Source organism: Cottoperca gobio, chromosome 23 (genome assembly GCF_900634415.1).
Source record: "Cottoperca gobio chromosome 23, fCotGob3.1, whole genome shotgun sequence".
NCBI lineage: Eukaryota > Metazoa > Chordata > Actinopteri > Perciformes > Bovichtidae > Cottoperca > Cottoperca gobio.
Window position 1 is genome coordinate 14,072,799 of NC_041377.1, and position 16,261 is coordinate 14,089,059.

The following is a 16,261-nucleotide window of genomic DNA, read 5'->3' on the forward strand; positions in this document are numbered from 1 at the left end:
TCCACAGATGCACAGCCCGTGATTCAATTAGCCTCGTTGTAGATGATCTCGCAACAATTGCTGAATGATGTAATAAACTGGCTATTACTGTGATCCAATTCAACTGTTCTTTGTTTATTTGTGACGTGAACAAAGAGAATTTGTAACTGGTTTCACATTAGCATGCGATATGCCATTTATTATCCAGTTTTTACACATTTTGAGCCTGGGTATTGTGTTTTTGGGGGTTTGCGTAGAAGTGAAACGATTCTGTCCGTAACAAGTGATGCTGCTGTTGACGGTGGAAAATGATTCGACAGCTTCTAACTCTGATTTATTTGAAATATATAGACTGATTTAAACAATATCTCCAAATGAGAGACATGCTGCCAAATGTTTTGTTGACAACATGTATCTCATGTCAACAGCCACTGTTTCTGTCCCTGGAAAGGACTTGGCTGCAGGATTGTCTTCAACCCAGATCTTCACTGGAAACAATACCAGGGTTTGTAGTTCACAGAAACACTTTATACATTCGCGTCTTTCTCGTACTCAAGACTCAACAAGCAACACAAAATGATCGGCCTCTAAATTTGGTATTATTGTTTAGACTTTTGTCATCTGTCTCTCTTTTTATTTCCATTTTTAGTTTTGAAGTGTGAAGCAAATCCTCTCTCCGGAGTGTTATGATGTGCGAGGGTTTTGAAGTTAAATCTCTCTCTTCCAAAGCCTCCTTTTTCCAACAACTTCTGCTTTCAACTTAGACGTTCAGTGAGTGATTTATATTAAAAAAAGAAGAAGTTTCTCCTGACCTAACCTCACAGCTTTCCTTTCAACAGTCTGCAATAATAACTGACGCTCGCTTTTAACAAGCTGCTTTTTTGGCACCTTCAGAGATGAGAAGTGTTTTTTGCGGGAGCAAGTGAAGAGAATTTGGCTGCGACACTGACAGTCAAGTGTGCCTGTAAGTGTGTACATATAAACACCCGCACACAGACGTACAGATATAATTTGATTTGGTCTTTATCTGGAACGTCTGTTCTCCATTGTGACAGTTATTGGTGATAAGTGAGACTACAGACAAAGAACGATTGAATCACTTCTGCTCCAAGGACAATGGTGCACAGAATGCAAACATCAGCGCTTGTGCATGTTTGTATATGACAAATGCCTTTATAATTTGCCAACTGTGTGTATAAAAGTGTATATCAAGTTGGTGATTAATCTTGAGAAAGCATTCTGAACTTGTGTGTGTGAAGGGTAGATGGGGTTGCCAGTGCAGATTGTGTCATTGTAGTGATTATCCTTCAGAGGCTTTTAATTTGAGGCTAATGAATATTTGTTTTATCAGTCATGCTCGCTGGTGTGCGTGCGTCTGCACAAACGTGTGCGTGCGTGTGTGTGTGTGATTAAGGGGAGTGATGTAGTGAAAGCGACAGACTGTACAGATGTTCAATAAATGGGCTGGAACAGGCTGGGAGGAGAGGGGACATCGTTCAATCTCTCACACGCAAATGCATGCAGACAAATGACCAAATTGAACTCGGAGACGCACGTGCAAGACACGGATACACTCAGCCAGTCATTGTGCACAAGGATAAAGCAAGTGTGATGCGTAAGAACGACAAAATCCTCAGACACACCTTTTACACCTTGAGCTGAGCTAATGATGTAACGAAGCAGAGCTAATTAACAGAACAGAGCTTACATAGTGTGTGTGTGTACGTGTGTGTACGTGTGTGTACGTGTGTGTACTAAAAGCGAAGAGAGAGAGAGAAAATGACAGGGTCAACAAATATTCATTATCTCATATTGTGAATGAAATAGCTTTTTATTGCTTTGGCTGCTCTTCTTGTCATCCTCCACAATAGGAAGTGAAGGGGTGTGAAGTGGGTACAGAGGATATTTCCTGGCACTGCACTGTGATGTGATTTTGATTCATAATGTTGCCCAATTCATCTTTCTCCCTTGTTTCTTTTTCTCGTTTTGCTTTTGCGATCAATACCTCCCGTCTTCACCATCATTTCCTTTTTGTATTTTCTCTAAACTTTCAACAGTCATCCTTTTCTACTGTCCTTTTCATCCTGTCCTCCGTTGCTGAATCTCACACTCTTCGTCTCTTCTTTCCTCCTCACTATTCATCTCCTCCTCCTCCCTCTTTCTCTTCCTTCCTTTTCTCCAACTTGTTTTTCTTCTCCGTGTCCCTCCTGCCATCGTCTCTTCTCTTTGCTCTCCTTTCTTTTATTACCCTGCTCCAATGCTTCAGCTTGCTTTCCTCTACTTCCTTCATACCTTGTCATCACGCCATAGCAATCTGTGTTCCTCATATATTGGAAATAATACTTGTTGTTTTGGTATTCCCCAGAATCCCTTTGGCAGCAGTAGTAAATCCTGTGGTTTGGAATTTAGGTGGCGACGGAGCCTCTCGTTGCCCGCGTCTTGGCAAAATGTCGCATTTGAACACACCGAAAAGACTACAGCCAACAGCAAACTAGTACTTATGATCTGCTCCTACGTGAGAGGAAATAACAGCTGGCGGCGGCAGTCTGTATTCGTCATTACAAAACGCAACCCAAAGACCTGTGACTGTAAATATACAAGCCATTGTTAAGATACACTTCATTAAGACAAAGCAGCGTTTGACGACCATTTACATACCCCTCTTCCTCACCACTTAGCTTCATTCTAGGCCATGTCATTGTGAAAATATCTACGGCGGAGACACCGCAAAAACAAAGGCCGACAGGCTCTCACCGACAGCCAGACATTGACCGACGGAAGATATCGTCTTGGTTTGTCACGGCCTTTACTCTAACAGTCCACTTGTTTTGTGGAAGCTGCCGGTGTGATTGTAAAACCAGATGACTTTCATGTAGAGGAAGTGTTTACAACACAGTTTTATGGACTGAGTATAGGTCAAATGAAGGTAGAGCGACTAAATGTGAGTGAGGAATACAAAATAATAAAATGCAAATCAGTGACTAAAACAGAGAGTTCATGATGTCCCTCTCTCTCTTTCCCAGGTGGTGTGTGCATCGCCCAGTCCTTGAAGATCCCCAGGGAGCCCAAGCCAGGGGAGTTTGACAAGATCATCAGACGCCTGCTGGAGACCTCCAATGCCAGGGCCGTCATCATGTTCGCTAATGAGGACGACATACGGTACGTGCCACGCACTTAAACAAGCGCCCCCGCTGCCACTGCTCATCATTTTTGCTGCCGCCTTCACTTTTACAAATAGTTAAGTGACATATTCTGTAGCATTATCGACCTTTTCTAAAGTAATAACGTGAAGATACCCACATGCCACTTTCAGTCGAAAGCAATAAACTGACTATATATTCGACAGTAATAATATCATTGGGTCATCCCAATCTCCTGAAAGAGATATCTCAGGAACAGCATTGAGAGAATTTCTTTAAATATGGCACAAACATCATCTTGGACTCGAGGATGAGCTGATTTAGAATTTGGTCAAAGGTCAAGGTCATTGTGACCTTACGGTTTTGGCCGTAGCTCAATAATTCATATGCTAACTATAACAATGTCACACAAATGTTTAATAGGATGAAGTGATTTTGTACAAACATGGATGTAAAAATGCAAGTTTTTTACTTTTTGATGATGCTGTTTACTAGACCATCAAACAGTTACTGCAGAAGGGAGGAGTTCACCGTCTTGGTCACTGCTACATCAACTGGGCAACAGGATGTAGCCAGAGCCCTTTTTGGTTGTTTTTTTTACTGAGCTACATAAACACTTTAATTCTCTGCTCTCTTCTCAAACAGACGAGTTCTGGACGCAGCTAAAAGGAACAACCAGACGGGTCACTTCCTGTGGGTGGGTTCAGACAGCTGGGGGTCCAAAATCTCACCTGTGGTTCACCAGGAGAAAGTGGCCGAGGGAGCCATCACTATTCTTCCCAAACGAGCATCTGTGGATGGTAAGAGTGTGTGTGAAGAAACCCGAGACACGTGCGATGACGCCATGTCGTCACACATAGTCGGTAACTGACAACAGATAAAGGGGTGATCTCTTAAAAGAAAAGTTTACAGATGCCAAACCTTTCATCTGCACTGAGACTCTTTCTTCTAAAGTCTAATAGATCAAATTAAAGGGACAGGGGGAAAGACCAAACAGAAAGTAAAATACACTCATGTTCCCTAACTTGATCCCAGAGGATAACAAGTTTTTGCCATTAGGCCAGGGGAGGATATCCTCATTTGCTCCCTGTCAGAGCTCCCTATTAGGTAATTGACTCCTGCAGGGACACAAAGGCGACAAGATATAAACTGAAAGTGAGGGAGAGGGAGCCTATGTAGAGGTTTAAATGAATCAGTCAGCTTTTGCTGGGCGACTTGAGGGAACGCGCTATGGGGTCTTCTGAATTGAAGAGGAGTTGCGAATGGGAAGGAACCAGCGCAGAATAAATGAAAGAGTACATGCGCTGAGTTACCAATTTATTAGGGATTTCTGACAATCTGATGCAATATAATCCAACAGCCAATGCAATAGATTCTACATTTGTGAAGTTTAAAGGGCGAGTCAGAAAGGTGGTGACTCAACTCTCAGGTCACTTTTAAGGCGATAGTTAGCGCCCCATTATAATGAGAAGTTATTCTTTTGTTTTGTCCACCACATTTACATTTGTGAGGAGGACATTTTTTTCTTTTTTTCTTTTTTACATTTCGCACCAAACCAAAGCCTTTATCAGTTTTATCAGTTTGGTTTGTATTGTACTTAAAACATTGCAAATTCCACAAACCTTTTCTCATTTAAAGGAATAGTTTGACATTTTTGGGAATGAAAAGATGGTTAGCTTAGCACAAATCCTGTAAACTGCTAGCCTGGCTCTCTTTAAAAATAAAGAAAATAGTCCTACAGTTTTGTCATCACTGGGAGGTTGCCAGGCAAGCATTGAAATATTGCTTCCGGTCGAAGACATAGGGTACATCCCAAGTCTCTACAATTGCAGCCACGTTTCCCTCGCAGTTTCCTTGCCACTTAGTCCCTCCCATCGGGGATGCAGAGAGAGATGCAAAACTATGAGAGGAGAGAGGAAACGAGGAAATGTGATTTTAGAGAAACAAGACATGTTTTCCTCTAAAGCGTCACATGAAGCGACCTCTGTTTCTGATGTCGCAATCACAGCTGGATCAGCTGACAGTCGGCTTTTACAGCTGTAAAGACTTTTGGCGCAGTTTGTGTCTAAACGTACGTGCACTGTGCTGATATTAATAAAGATACACAGTTACCAGTGCCAGAGCAGCAGCCTGGTACCTGTCGAACAAACACCTGCACACAAATAACAACCTGCGTTCTGCCTTTATACGGATTACTGTGTCCTGCTTAGAGGCCCAGGGACCTTTTTTACATGCAGAATGTGTTTGTATTAATTATACATTATTTGCCTCAATATTTATAGATATTCTGATTGTGAACTCAATATTTAATAACACAGAATATGATTATGGTGTCTTTTGAACACTGGACATTTTTTATTAGGCTTAATGTTTCAGGGAAAATACGTAAATCATATCAAACACGACGCTCGGGAATGATTAGCCATGAATCAGTTTCATGTGAATGGAGATAACTATAAATAATAATGTTAAAAGTGTTTCTCCTACTATCTCTGAATTAACCATTATCCATAATAAAACTTAATAACAGATCATAAAGAGAAAACACGTTTAATAAATGAAGAAAGTTGTTCGGGGTTCGTTTTATCATTTAGATTAATTAACAATTAACAGATTTTTAACGACAGTATATCACTTATACCACACACACAATTTTATTCTGTTATTTGTCTTCACTCCTTTATGAAATTCCAGTGATGTTGAAATGACATTACATTACAGTTAATTTAGCTGGCGCTTTTGTCCAAAGCGACGTACAAAAAGTGCAAATGTATCGGATCAGCTGCAGCGTCCAATCAACATCTGATATCCAGTAAGGGGGCGTGTCGGCTGGTAAAAGACTTCTGTGTGCTGCTCTCGTGTGTCCTCGCTCATCGCTCCTCAGAGATCGCTCCTCCATCCTTGCGCCTGTTGGTGTTAGTGTTTTACCTTTTTGTAAAGAGCCAGGCTAGCTGTTTTCCCTGCTTCTAGTCTTTGTGCTAAGCTAAGCTATGTTAGCCGTGACTAGCTTCATATTTATTGTGCATTGTGCCACAGAGACTGACATTGATCCTCTCATCTATCTTCCTAACTTACCTGTACTGCTTTAAGAGACTCAATGCTGTTTTAAAGAACCATATATGTTTATTTTTATGAGCATCACGTCTCGCTCACGTGATCCCAGATGTGCTACCTGTTGAGCCACACAGTGAGTGAGCCAACTGTTCCCAGCAGTCTGAGCAGCAATTGAGCTGCACAGGTACACGCAGGACCAATTTCCCCGACGGCAGAGGGGATTAATCAATGCGGCTCTTGTCACCTTTTACAGCGAGTCTGGCATGGCACAGACTGTCCGAGTCAGTCTGACGGTCCCCAGTGAGTTAGCCATCTTCCATGGTTTGTTTCACATGCCCTGAACAACAGTCCCACTGGTGTTGGTAATGACTCTTTCGATTTATTAGTGAAGTGTAAATGCTTCTTTGCAGTCTTCTTGGAGCAAACCTGAGGTCCACAGGACCGATAAATACCACCTGCCGTATTCAAGTACCCAACACACAACTGATGATTGGGGGGGGGGGGGGGTTGATGAAGGCAGATAGCGATAGAATAAGTCTTCTAAGAATCCAGTTTTGCCATCTTTTCCTTACAGCAAAACCCCAATTAATTGTGGTATGAACTAAGTAGCACAAGTATAAGGAGTGTTCCTGTCTCCCTCGTTTCCCTTTTCTTTCTCCCATCTCTTTATCTCAGCCTGCCAGCCCCTGACAGGTATTTCCATTCCTGTGAGTGGAGAAGTATGTTTCTCTCCTCCTCTCTGCTTATTAAATTGGACAAGTAGCCAACATAGACTGTGAAAACTCAGTCTGAAATGTTTGCTCTGCTTGCTCTTGTCTTCAGTATTTGATAGGAGCTCATACCTATACCGGATGCCTCCGCGGAAACAGCTTTTCAGTCATACTTTAGACAATAAACTATTCATAACGTACGCCTTTTGTGAGTTAAAACGTATTACATCGCCGTGAACATCTAACTTTTTAGTACAGGCAGGATCAGTGGAAGCATTACACCGTTAAACATGATCTAGAAGGTTTTGAAAACAACCCTTGTAAAAAAGAATGATGCTTGTTTCAATTATGTCTACAGACATGTAGACGTATTCTATATAGTTTCAACAAGAAACATAGAAACCCCTCTTTGCCCTAGGTTTTTTTTAACGTTTATCCTGTCTGTCTTTTTTCTTTACAGCGTTTGACCGGTATTTCCGTAGCCGCTCGCTGTCCAACAACAGAAGAAATGTTTGGTTCGCTGAATTCTGGGAGGAAAACTTCAACTGTAAGCTGGGGATGCACGGTAAACGGCCTGGAAGCCTGAAGAAATGCACAGGTGAGACACTACACTTTGACTTTTTTTGACTTTATGAGTTGCTATCTACCATGATTCTTTTATCTCTGTGACATTTATTAACAGCTTCAGCTTTTCATATGATTGAAGTCACCAAAAGAAGTAACTTCCCCTAAAAGCAACCTGTTTCTCTGGCCTTTTCCAATGAGGCCAGCCCATAAAACCTTTGTGCAGATTTACCATATCACTGCGTCTGAGGCTTCATTGGAGCATCCTGACTCTGGAAATGTGTCAACAGGGACAATCATGGGGGTTTAATTAGTGTTTGTGTGTGTATATATATATATATATATATATATTGTAGAGAGCACTGCTGGCTCTAATAAGTACCCTTGAAGCACAGATCACATTTGCTGTTAGGCTCCAAGGAGCAATACAGCTCAACAAGAACAATTGTTTGTGTACTCAAAGCTCACAGGGAAATTAAATAATTATTGGAGTCTGTGATTGTAAATATGGTAATTTAGTCTTGTCTGTATGTATGTGTGTGTTTGTGCATAGTGTTTGTGTATACCTGTGCTGTTCCTTCCTGTTGTGTGGTTCATTATACTGTGTGTGTGGTCTGCATTTTGCTGTCATATAAAAATGCCTCCAAGCTTGTTATTTTACACAAGGCCAAACACATCTACTGATGTAATACCTGTGCGTGTAGTGCTGTGTGTGTGTACATGATCTAGGCAGGGCTGTGTGTGCACTTTCACAGTATCTACAGCTGCCACTGGCTCCTTAAAGAAAGTCATGTTTATGGCAGAGTCAGTGATGCCAATGGACGTCACCTGTACCTCCATGATCCCAAACATAAAAGCTCTCTGGTTAGGGTTCCGTGTGACCTCATGCTGCTGTGATTTGAGTCTGTATGTTTGTGGGTATGTGTGTCACAGTGAGTGTTCCCCTGGCTGACACCCACCATTAGTTCACATAATTAGGTTTGTAAGGGCTGTGACTTCCATTGACCGTCCATTACTACCCGTGGCATCTGTGTATGTGGGCGTGTATGTGTCGAAACCCCGTAGTGCGGCGACAAAGTCCATTAATTCCAAGTGCTGGGGTTCGCGACCTCCAAATCATCAACGCAGAAGCCAATCAGCTGCCTGCTGCTCAAGGTCGCAGCGGCGACACAGCTGATGGGAGCATGTGGAAATGGTGATTGGGCTGAGAGTGAAAGACAAATAGAAAGAGAGCTGGAATCAACAAGTGCAAATAAGAAGAATGACAGGATGAGGGGTTGGGGAAATATTGTTTAAATGCACAAATTAGAAAGGAGACATAAGAAATAATATTAAAGTACAAGAGTAACAGAAGTAAAACAACAAATGAGAGAGAACAAACTAATTTAGCTCAAACATGCGCTGAACAGAATCACACTTTGACATGTTTAAAGTGCGGGTTGTATGAGGAGCACACCAGGATGTACTCTGATCCAAAATGTGAACATATGCTGCGCGAGCTGCAAAGTTGGAAGAATACATAAATTAGTATTGCATATTTTGAATTTATAAGGCGGAAGTAGGATTGCTCTTTTTGAATTGTTCAGCGTTTGATCAGAACATCACACGGGCATTTGTCATTTACCAGTGTAACATGTTTTTATCAGACACTGAACATTGCCTTTTTACTCGTGCATTGTTAGCGTACGGTGGCACCATTATTGGCAGTGCAAAAATGTGTTGGGTGACCACTAACAAATTCAAACATGTGTTGAATCCTGTCTAGCAATTCGGAGCAATTGTTTGGCTTTCTCTGACTCTGATTGAGAGCATCAGCGTTTCATCAGTCAGTCCTTAAGTCACGTCTTTCTTTCACTACATGACTTGTGCATCGCCTTCCCAAAAATACTACTCTTTAGCTTCGGTCTTGCAGTCCTACCTGCACGGTATTGTTTTTACTTGATATCCTGTGTCAAGTGCCAAGTGAGTTACATGGAGATAATACTTTTGGGCATTTAGCCAGTATTCTGTGGAATAAGCAGAATTAATGCTCAGTCCTGCCAGACATCTGTTCTCCAGTCCAATACAACTTATTTATAATACAGTACGTCAACTTTCATCTGTCATCATTTCATCTTCATCATAAGTAGAATAGTAAGCGCAGACGGAAAAATAAATCCAAGACACTTCGACTTCTTTTTTTTTTTTCTCGAGCACATCAGCCAGTACAACTGGGATACAAAAAAAACAACATTTCTGTTGAAAGCGTGCTGTCAGGTAAAAGTGATGCCTGAGGGGAAGCTAACTGAAGCAGACACCAGATCAGAGATGAGCCTACATACACACTTACATGCTCACACACACTTGCATGTACAGTGGCTGCAGATAGTCATGAATGAGTGCACAAGCTCTGTTAATTAATGTGATACTTTGACACCTGATCCTAAAGTCCCTCTGGCCTTGCATCTTTTTATAAAGCTGCAGGTGTACATACATGTGTGTGTATATATGTATATGTATATATATATATATATCTATATATATATATATATATCTATAGATATATATATATAATGCAAGCTCTGTCTTTCTCACTCACCTTTTTTGATATAGATCCGCTAACCTGAACTATGACACAGAATAATTTAGTATTATTAAAGAAATATCTTCACTTATTATATGTTCTTCAATCAGTCGGCTAAAAACTCAGCAACAAAATAAGCATTCTCACCGTCAATGGATGTGTCCCGGCAGTGAAGTAGCATTGGTAGTGACAAAAGTTGAAAGCCTCCGGGCACACACAGAGGAATTAAAGTGCAGGCAGGAAACAAGGCTGCTACACTGTTCTTTCCCTCCCGTGTGCGGGTTGTGACTTGTGTCGCTCTCGAGGGAATTATAGAATGATTTTCTCATCCTTCTTCACTTTGTTCACCGTCAATCTCGAGTCAACTTCGTCTCCGTCCGACTTCCGTTCGCTCTCTATTCACGTGTCGCTTCTTCCTGTTCCGTCAAATTCAATCCGAAAGGGCTGTATCGGCTGACACCGAGATACATTATTAACAAAGCACTGTGTGAAAATAGTCAAAGAACTTGCGGAATATTTTATTCAAAGGGCGCAAACTTTAAATATTTAACAATTAGGAACTAAAGGGGAAAAAGTGAAGGGCTTTTAGTAGTGACTGGACCAGCCATGTTCTCACTGAATCTGACATATATCCGTCTCCCCCCCGACCGACTGTCTTCTCTCCCTCACTTTATCTCGCTCGCTCTCTCGCACTAACAGTTTTCATTCCTGTTGTTTTGTGCCGAGTCAAATCTTAGATTGTTCACATGGCCACAAGAACTAATCTGCCGTCGGATTTTGTTTTTATTTCAGTGTAAATGTGTCAAATTAAAGCTGGATCCTTAAGAGTGGCACTTTAACATCAGCGCTTGCACTTAAATAGTTAAGATGCGCCGGTGATCTTGGGTGCTGATCTTTGTAGAGCCATCTGTAATAATGTATCTTTAATGCGGCTATATAGTTTGCACTTGCATTGCTTATTAAGGATGAATTTAGTGTTGCATGCTGGATTTATTGGCTCCAATAACACTCAGTCGGGGATCCTTTCAGCTTACTTAAAAGTGGGAAACGTAGGGTACACAAACAGCAATACGGAATCCCTTTGTTTTGAACGCTAAGTACGATTAATTGAAGAAACACTGTATTTTAATTGGTGCAGATGTGGTGCACAGTACAATAGTATGACCCTTACATGGACAATAGACTGTATATCACAAAACATATTCAGTGTTCATTCTATAATACGATGTGTTCTCGGGGAAAGGAAACGATAATATGAGGTTACAAAACATAATAATGATATGCCCCAGCAAATATCTGTTCCACTCCAAATCACACCTCAGACAAAGGTAGGAGGCATATTTTACCATTAGCTTAGGGAGATACAAATCTCTCATCCAGGTGAGAAGGAGACTTTACAGGCAGTGTGTAAAGAGAGAAAATCCTCTCTTAATAGTTAATGCTCTCTGGTGTACTTTGCCTCATTAGCAAGATTACCACGAGACTGTAGTTCCTATTGCAGCTGCCTCATGGAGGTTACGCTGTAACTTCCATCCTACGTAACGGGCAAACACAGAAGAGTATCAAATGCTTACACACACACACACACACACACACACACACACACACACACTCGTGAAGCTTTACATATCCCTAGTTTAAAACATTACAGAGTGTTGTTAATGGGAAAATGATCTCCTAAACGCTGCGAGGCGATAGTTTGATGCCCCGCCGTTTTAAGGATTCTTTGCTTACTCGGTAAAAAAAAACTACAGTTTTGAAGATGCAAAGTCTTCGTCCAACACTCGTGATGTGTGCGTGAGATGAGGCGGTTCCAGGACTTAATTAGATCCCGACTTAGCTCAGCATGCACACATTTACCCTCGTGCACAAACACATGTTCACTCGCTGCAAATAGACCGTATCCTGACGAGGTCGATGGGGAAGGAGAGTTATTAGGCTTGCAGGCTGGGTAAACTGTTACCTCCCCTGTGAGGAGGCCTCAGGGCCAGACCAACTGAAGGATGGAGACAAACACAGATGGAGAGCTTGATGGACAATTAGAGACAGACAGGTGCGGACATTGAGACAGTGATGGCCACAGACGGATAATATGTTATGACTTTTTGCAGCAGTAGATGAGATAAAGCTGCAGTTAAATTATCCTTTTTAATCTGCGTGTAGAGAACATAGTTATCTAGTGCTGTGTAGTTGAGAGACACGCACACACAGTAATCCATTTTGAGTAGGTTCAGGGGACTCACTGTGGCCCTGTCACTGAAGCACACCTGCTAATGGATTCACACACAGATTTACTCTCGCACTCAAAGGAAGTGAACATACACATGTTTAACTCGCCATATGTGGCTTTCAAAATAGCAGGAACTGAGATATATCTGCTCTAAATTAAAGCTGTATCAATAAGGGGGCTCCGTTCGCTGCCGGTCAATGTGCCCGTAAGATTTCAATGTACCGAAAGAAAGAACGTTTTTTTGAGTTTTCAAGGCCATAGGCAGACTATATAACGAATGACATCATCAAGGCATGTAGATTTATAATTGTATTTATTGAACGGTAGGCTACTTTCTGTATTTGTTGCTGCTTCCAGACCTTTCTTTCTACATTGAGTTTGCCTTTAGTAATGGCCCTCAAAAATAAAATATTGTATGTCAAAATCTACACGAAATTGAAAGTTCCTTGTCGTGCTTTTTATTAGTTTGGAAATTATAAACAGTTTCTAAAAATGAGGCACTATCAATACGCGAGCATCAGCATTTTAACTGTATGGCAGTTAAAGCTGTACATGTTAGTCTTCTACAACCTACATCTTATTTTGTAGTTTTTTCCCCCCATCATTCCTATCACTTAGTTAAAGCTTGGGTCGGGAACATTGGGAAAAACCAGCAAGAGTTAAATAGATTATTAAAACTATCCAGCCCAATGTTCCCAACTCTTTTCCAATGAAAGTATCTTGCATCCAAAAGTTACTCAATCTAGTGAGAAAGTTGCCAAGTTGGCAAAGTAAACTTGGCTTGTGTTAGTACTCACAGCTGTCAACTTGTGGAAGTCTCCTCTGACATGCAATGAGTGTGCGGGCAGAGTGCGCGCAGGTCGACAGGCAGGCAGATAGACTGGGAGGCCCGCCGTCTATTCGGGCCGAATTAAACGATTGGATTGTCTTATTACATTCACTAGCTTAAATTAACTTTTCTCATACGAATGAGACCGTTAGATGATGTGACTAAAAAAAGGATTTGTTCATGACTTGTCTGACTTCGACTGCGATCTGTGCAATAAACAGAGGGAGCAGGATTGTTTTCACCGATAAGAAACGATGTCCAAAACGCCCAGGTTGTAAATATTGATTCTTCCTTTTCAAATTATTTTCTCATATGCCAAAGCAATACAAAAAGGGTAATTGAAGGCGAGACGACTCTAATGACTTTTGAAAAAAAATCCAATGCATCTGAATTGGAGCCAAATTGATCATTGTTTTTACTTCCTTCTTCCTCGTCCCTCGTCTACTGCGCTAGAAACGTAAGGATTCGATGCAAACATGTGTATTACAGCATGTGTGTGCATGCATCCCTGAGTGCGTACCTGTATGTGCATTTACTCACCCATTTAAAAACTGCACATGTGCAAATACACACATTTCTGTGTGCAGTGAGAGGTTGTAGCAGGTTACAGACGAAACGTGTTGCTTTACTGATGTGATTCTACGCATCGTCCTCTCTTCAACAACACCTATTTTCTCAGCTGCATCTCTTCCCCACTCTTCCTCTTTTTCCTATTCTGTTTCATTTGTTTTTCTTATTTCTCTCACCCTGCCTTCCCTTAACGCACCTTCTATTCATTGTCCCTCATTCCTGCTTTTGTTTAGTTTCCTCCCCCCCCCCTTCTCCATGTTTCTGTCTCGTTTGATCCAGTTTTCTCCCTCCTCTCTCTCACTACCGTTTATTGTGCTCTTTCTCTGTGTCTCTTTCTGTTCCATATCTCGTGTGTGTGTGTCTGTGTGTGTGTGTGTGTGTGTGTGTGTGTGTGTGTGTGTGTGTGTGTGTGTGTGTACGCTTGTTCAAGAGTGGTAAGACGGGAGGCCCGCTGACATAAAACACACATTCCCTCAGCGACACAAATGAAAATTCTTGTTTATTTGTTTGTGTGAAAGCTGTGCAGGAGAGAGATTAAGAGAGAAATGAACTGACAAAGGGAAATTGAAAAAAGGTGAAGGCAGAGAGAGAGAGCTAGAGAGCTTAGACAAGTTGTGCCAGGACAGTGATTCAGCATAATATGCATAATGAATAATTGATATTAGCTGTGTGTACTTACTATCAGCAGTAATTTATACCAGTAATAATGTAGAGATGTAATATATATTGGCCACATATGTCTGCGGAATCACGTTACTCGTGAAAAGTGGTGTTCTGCAGCGAGTTGCTCTTTATGAAGCAGAACGTATTCTTGCTGCAGTCTGACAGGAGGTCTGAGGACAGAAGGAAAGGAGATGAAAGAAAGAGGATAAGAAGGTAGCAGCCGGCACGAAGAGAGATCTGTCCCCACATAGTCAGCGAGAGAGTTAGGGAGACCTTCAGCCATTAAAGGGACATTCTGGTCTTTAGTTTTTGTAGTTTTGCCATCATTTCTTAGGTATGCTATAATAATAACTTAGCAAATGGGTTACTGAGATCTAGCACAGACTCAACATTCCTAAGAAGTAATGTTTCCACCGCACTCTTTTTGTCTTCTGACTGTACGTGGCACTTCAAGAGTGATGTCACAGCGTGCTGACACAAGTGACACAAGTGACCTCAAGTGCACTTCCACTTCACGTCAACAAGGTGCACATTTAATCCACTGGACCTTAGATGGAGGCAAAACATATGATTCCCACGGGGTGCTCAGTTGTTCTTGAAACAAAGCCCCAGGTTTAGAAAGCGAAGTTATGACTCAAACTCAAAACATCCATCACTGATCTGCTGACCACTACTTTCCTTTGTAATGAGGGATTATAAACAATTCTCTCAGAATGTTGTTTAGATAATCTGGCTAAGAAGAAGAGGACCTCAAGAGGACATTCAACAATTCTTATTTTCAGTATATTGTACACCAATGAAAACATAACTCAGAATAATATTTTCCAAATTTCTGCAAATAAATCCTCCTAAATCTTACACACTAGACCTTTTAAAGTCTTCAAATGTGCCTTCTCTTTGTACATGTTTGCCTTCATTTGACTGATGGCAGAGTGCAAACAAGAGGCAAGGACGAGCATGAGACGCAACAAAGTTCCTAAGGCTGTAATCGAACTTGTGACGTTGCAGTAACGCTGCGTTGGCCATAAGCTCTCGGCTATCAAGGCGTTCATCAACATTAAACATTTTCTGAGAGTTGACGCTTGACTTCTTGACAGATTTCCTTTTCTTTCTTCTTCTCTTTCATACTTTGATGTTATTGACCCGACTGTTGGCTACACACACACACACACACACACACACACACACACACACACACACACACACACACTCTCTCGCGCACAGACTTGAATCTAATGAGTGGTATTTGTGCAGCGGTGTATTGACATAACCCTTGGCTTCAGTGCTCTCTTGTCAGATCATGTAGAGCAGAATCCCCGTCTGATTCCCATTTCCTATTCTCCACTATTGATTATTCATTTCTCTCTTGGCAGATTAGCCCTGCAGCTAGCTCGGAGGCAGACAAGTATGTTTTAAACAAGAGAACTCTCTGTGTGTGTGTGTGTGTGTGTGTGTGCATGCGTGGGCGGGGAAGTAACTTATTTTCCTCGCTGCATGTTATGAAATATAACGCAAATCATACGTGTATTGTTAAAAAAAAACAATGATTTATATATGATCAATTATGATGTGTGTGTGTGTACGCACGCATGCAGCGTTTACCTTTACAGCGACGTCTTTCTGACATGTTTTGATAAATGAGAGAAAAGCTATGTAAGCAACCCTTTTACGTAAATGTATTCATCTGAATTGAGTTTGCATTACCCCGAGGTTTATAAATAAAAATGTCCTCATTTAATATTTCTGCTCATCTGCATCTTAAAGTGAAAAAGAAACGTGTGAGCGCGGATGAGAAAGCGGAAGGAAAAAAAACACGAGTTAGGTGATGGGTGCAGAGGAGGAGGGAATTGAATACATGTTCCTAATTGATGTTTAATTAAGGAGCTTGTCCATATCATTAGTCTGTCTGTCATCTGTGGTGCCATCCATCACTCCGGGCTGGCACACTGGTGCATGAAG

At 41.5% G+C, this 16,261-nt stretch overlaps 1 protein-coding gene across 5 annotated transcripts in view; it reads left to right on the top strand.

The window, feature by feature from the left end:
- grm8a (glutamate receptor, metabotropic 8a) overlaps nt 1–16,261 on the top strand; it is a 205,696-nt gene that overhangs the window by 137,652 nt on the left and 51,783 nt on the right. For all 5 annotated transcript variants that reach the window (XM_029462254.1, XM_029462253.1, XM_029462256.1 and 2 more), the window contains exons 3-5: nt 3,003–3,138; nt 3,765–3,919; nt 7,344–7,481. In XM_029462254.1, the coding sequence (XP_029318114.1) occupies nt 3,003–3,138; nt 3,765–3,919; nt 7,344–7,481 (429 nt within the window). The remainder of the gene's footprint in view (nt 1–3,002; nt 3,139–3,764; nt 3,920–7,343; nt 7,482–16,261) is intronic.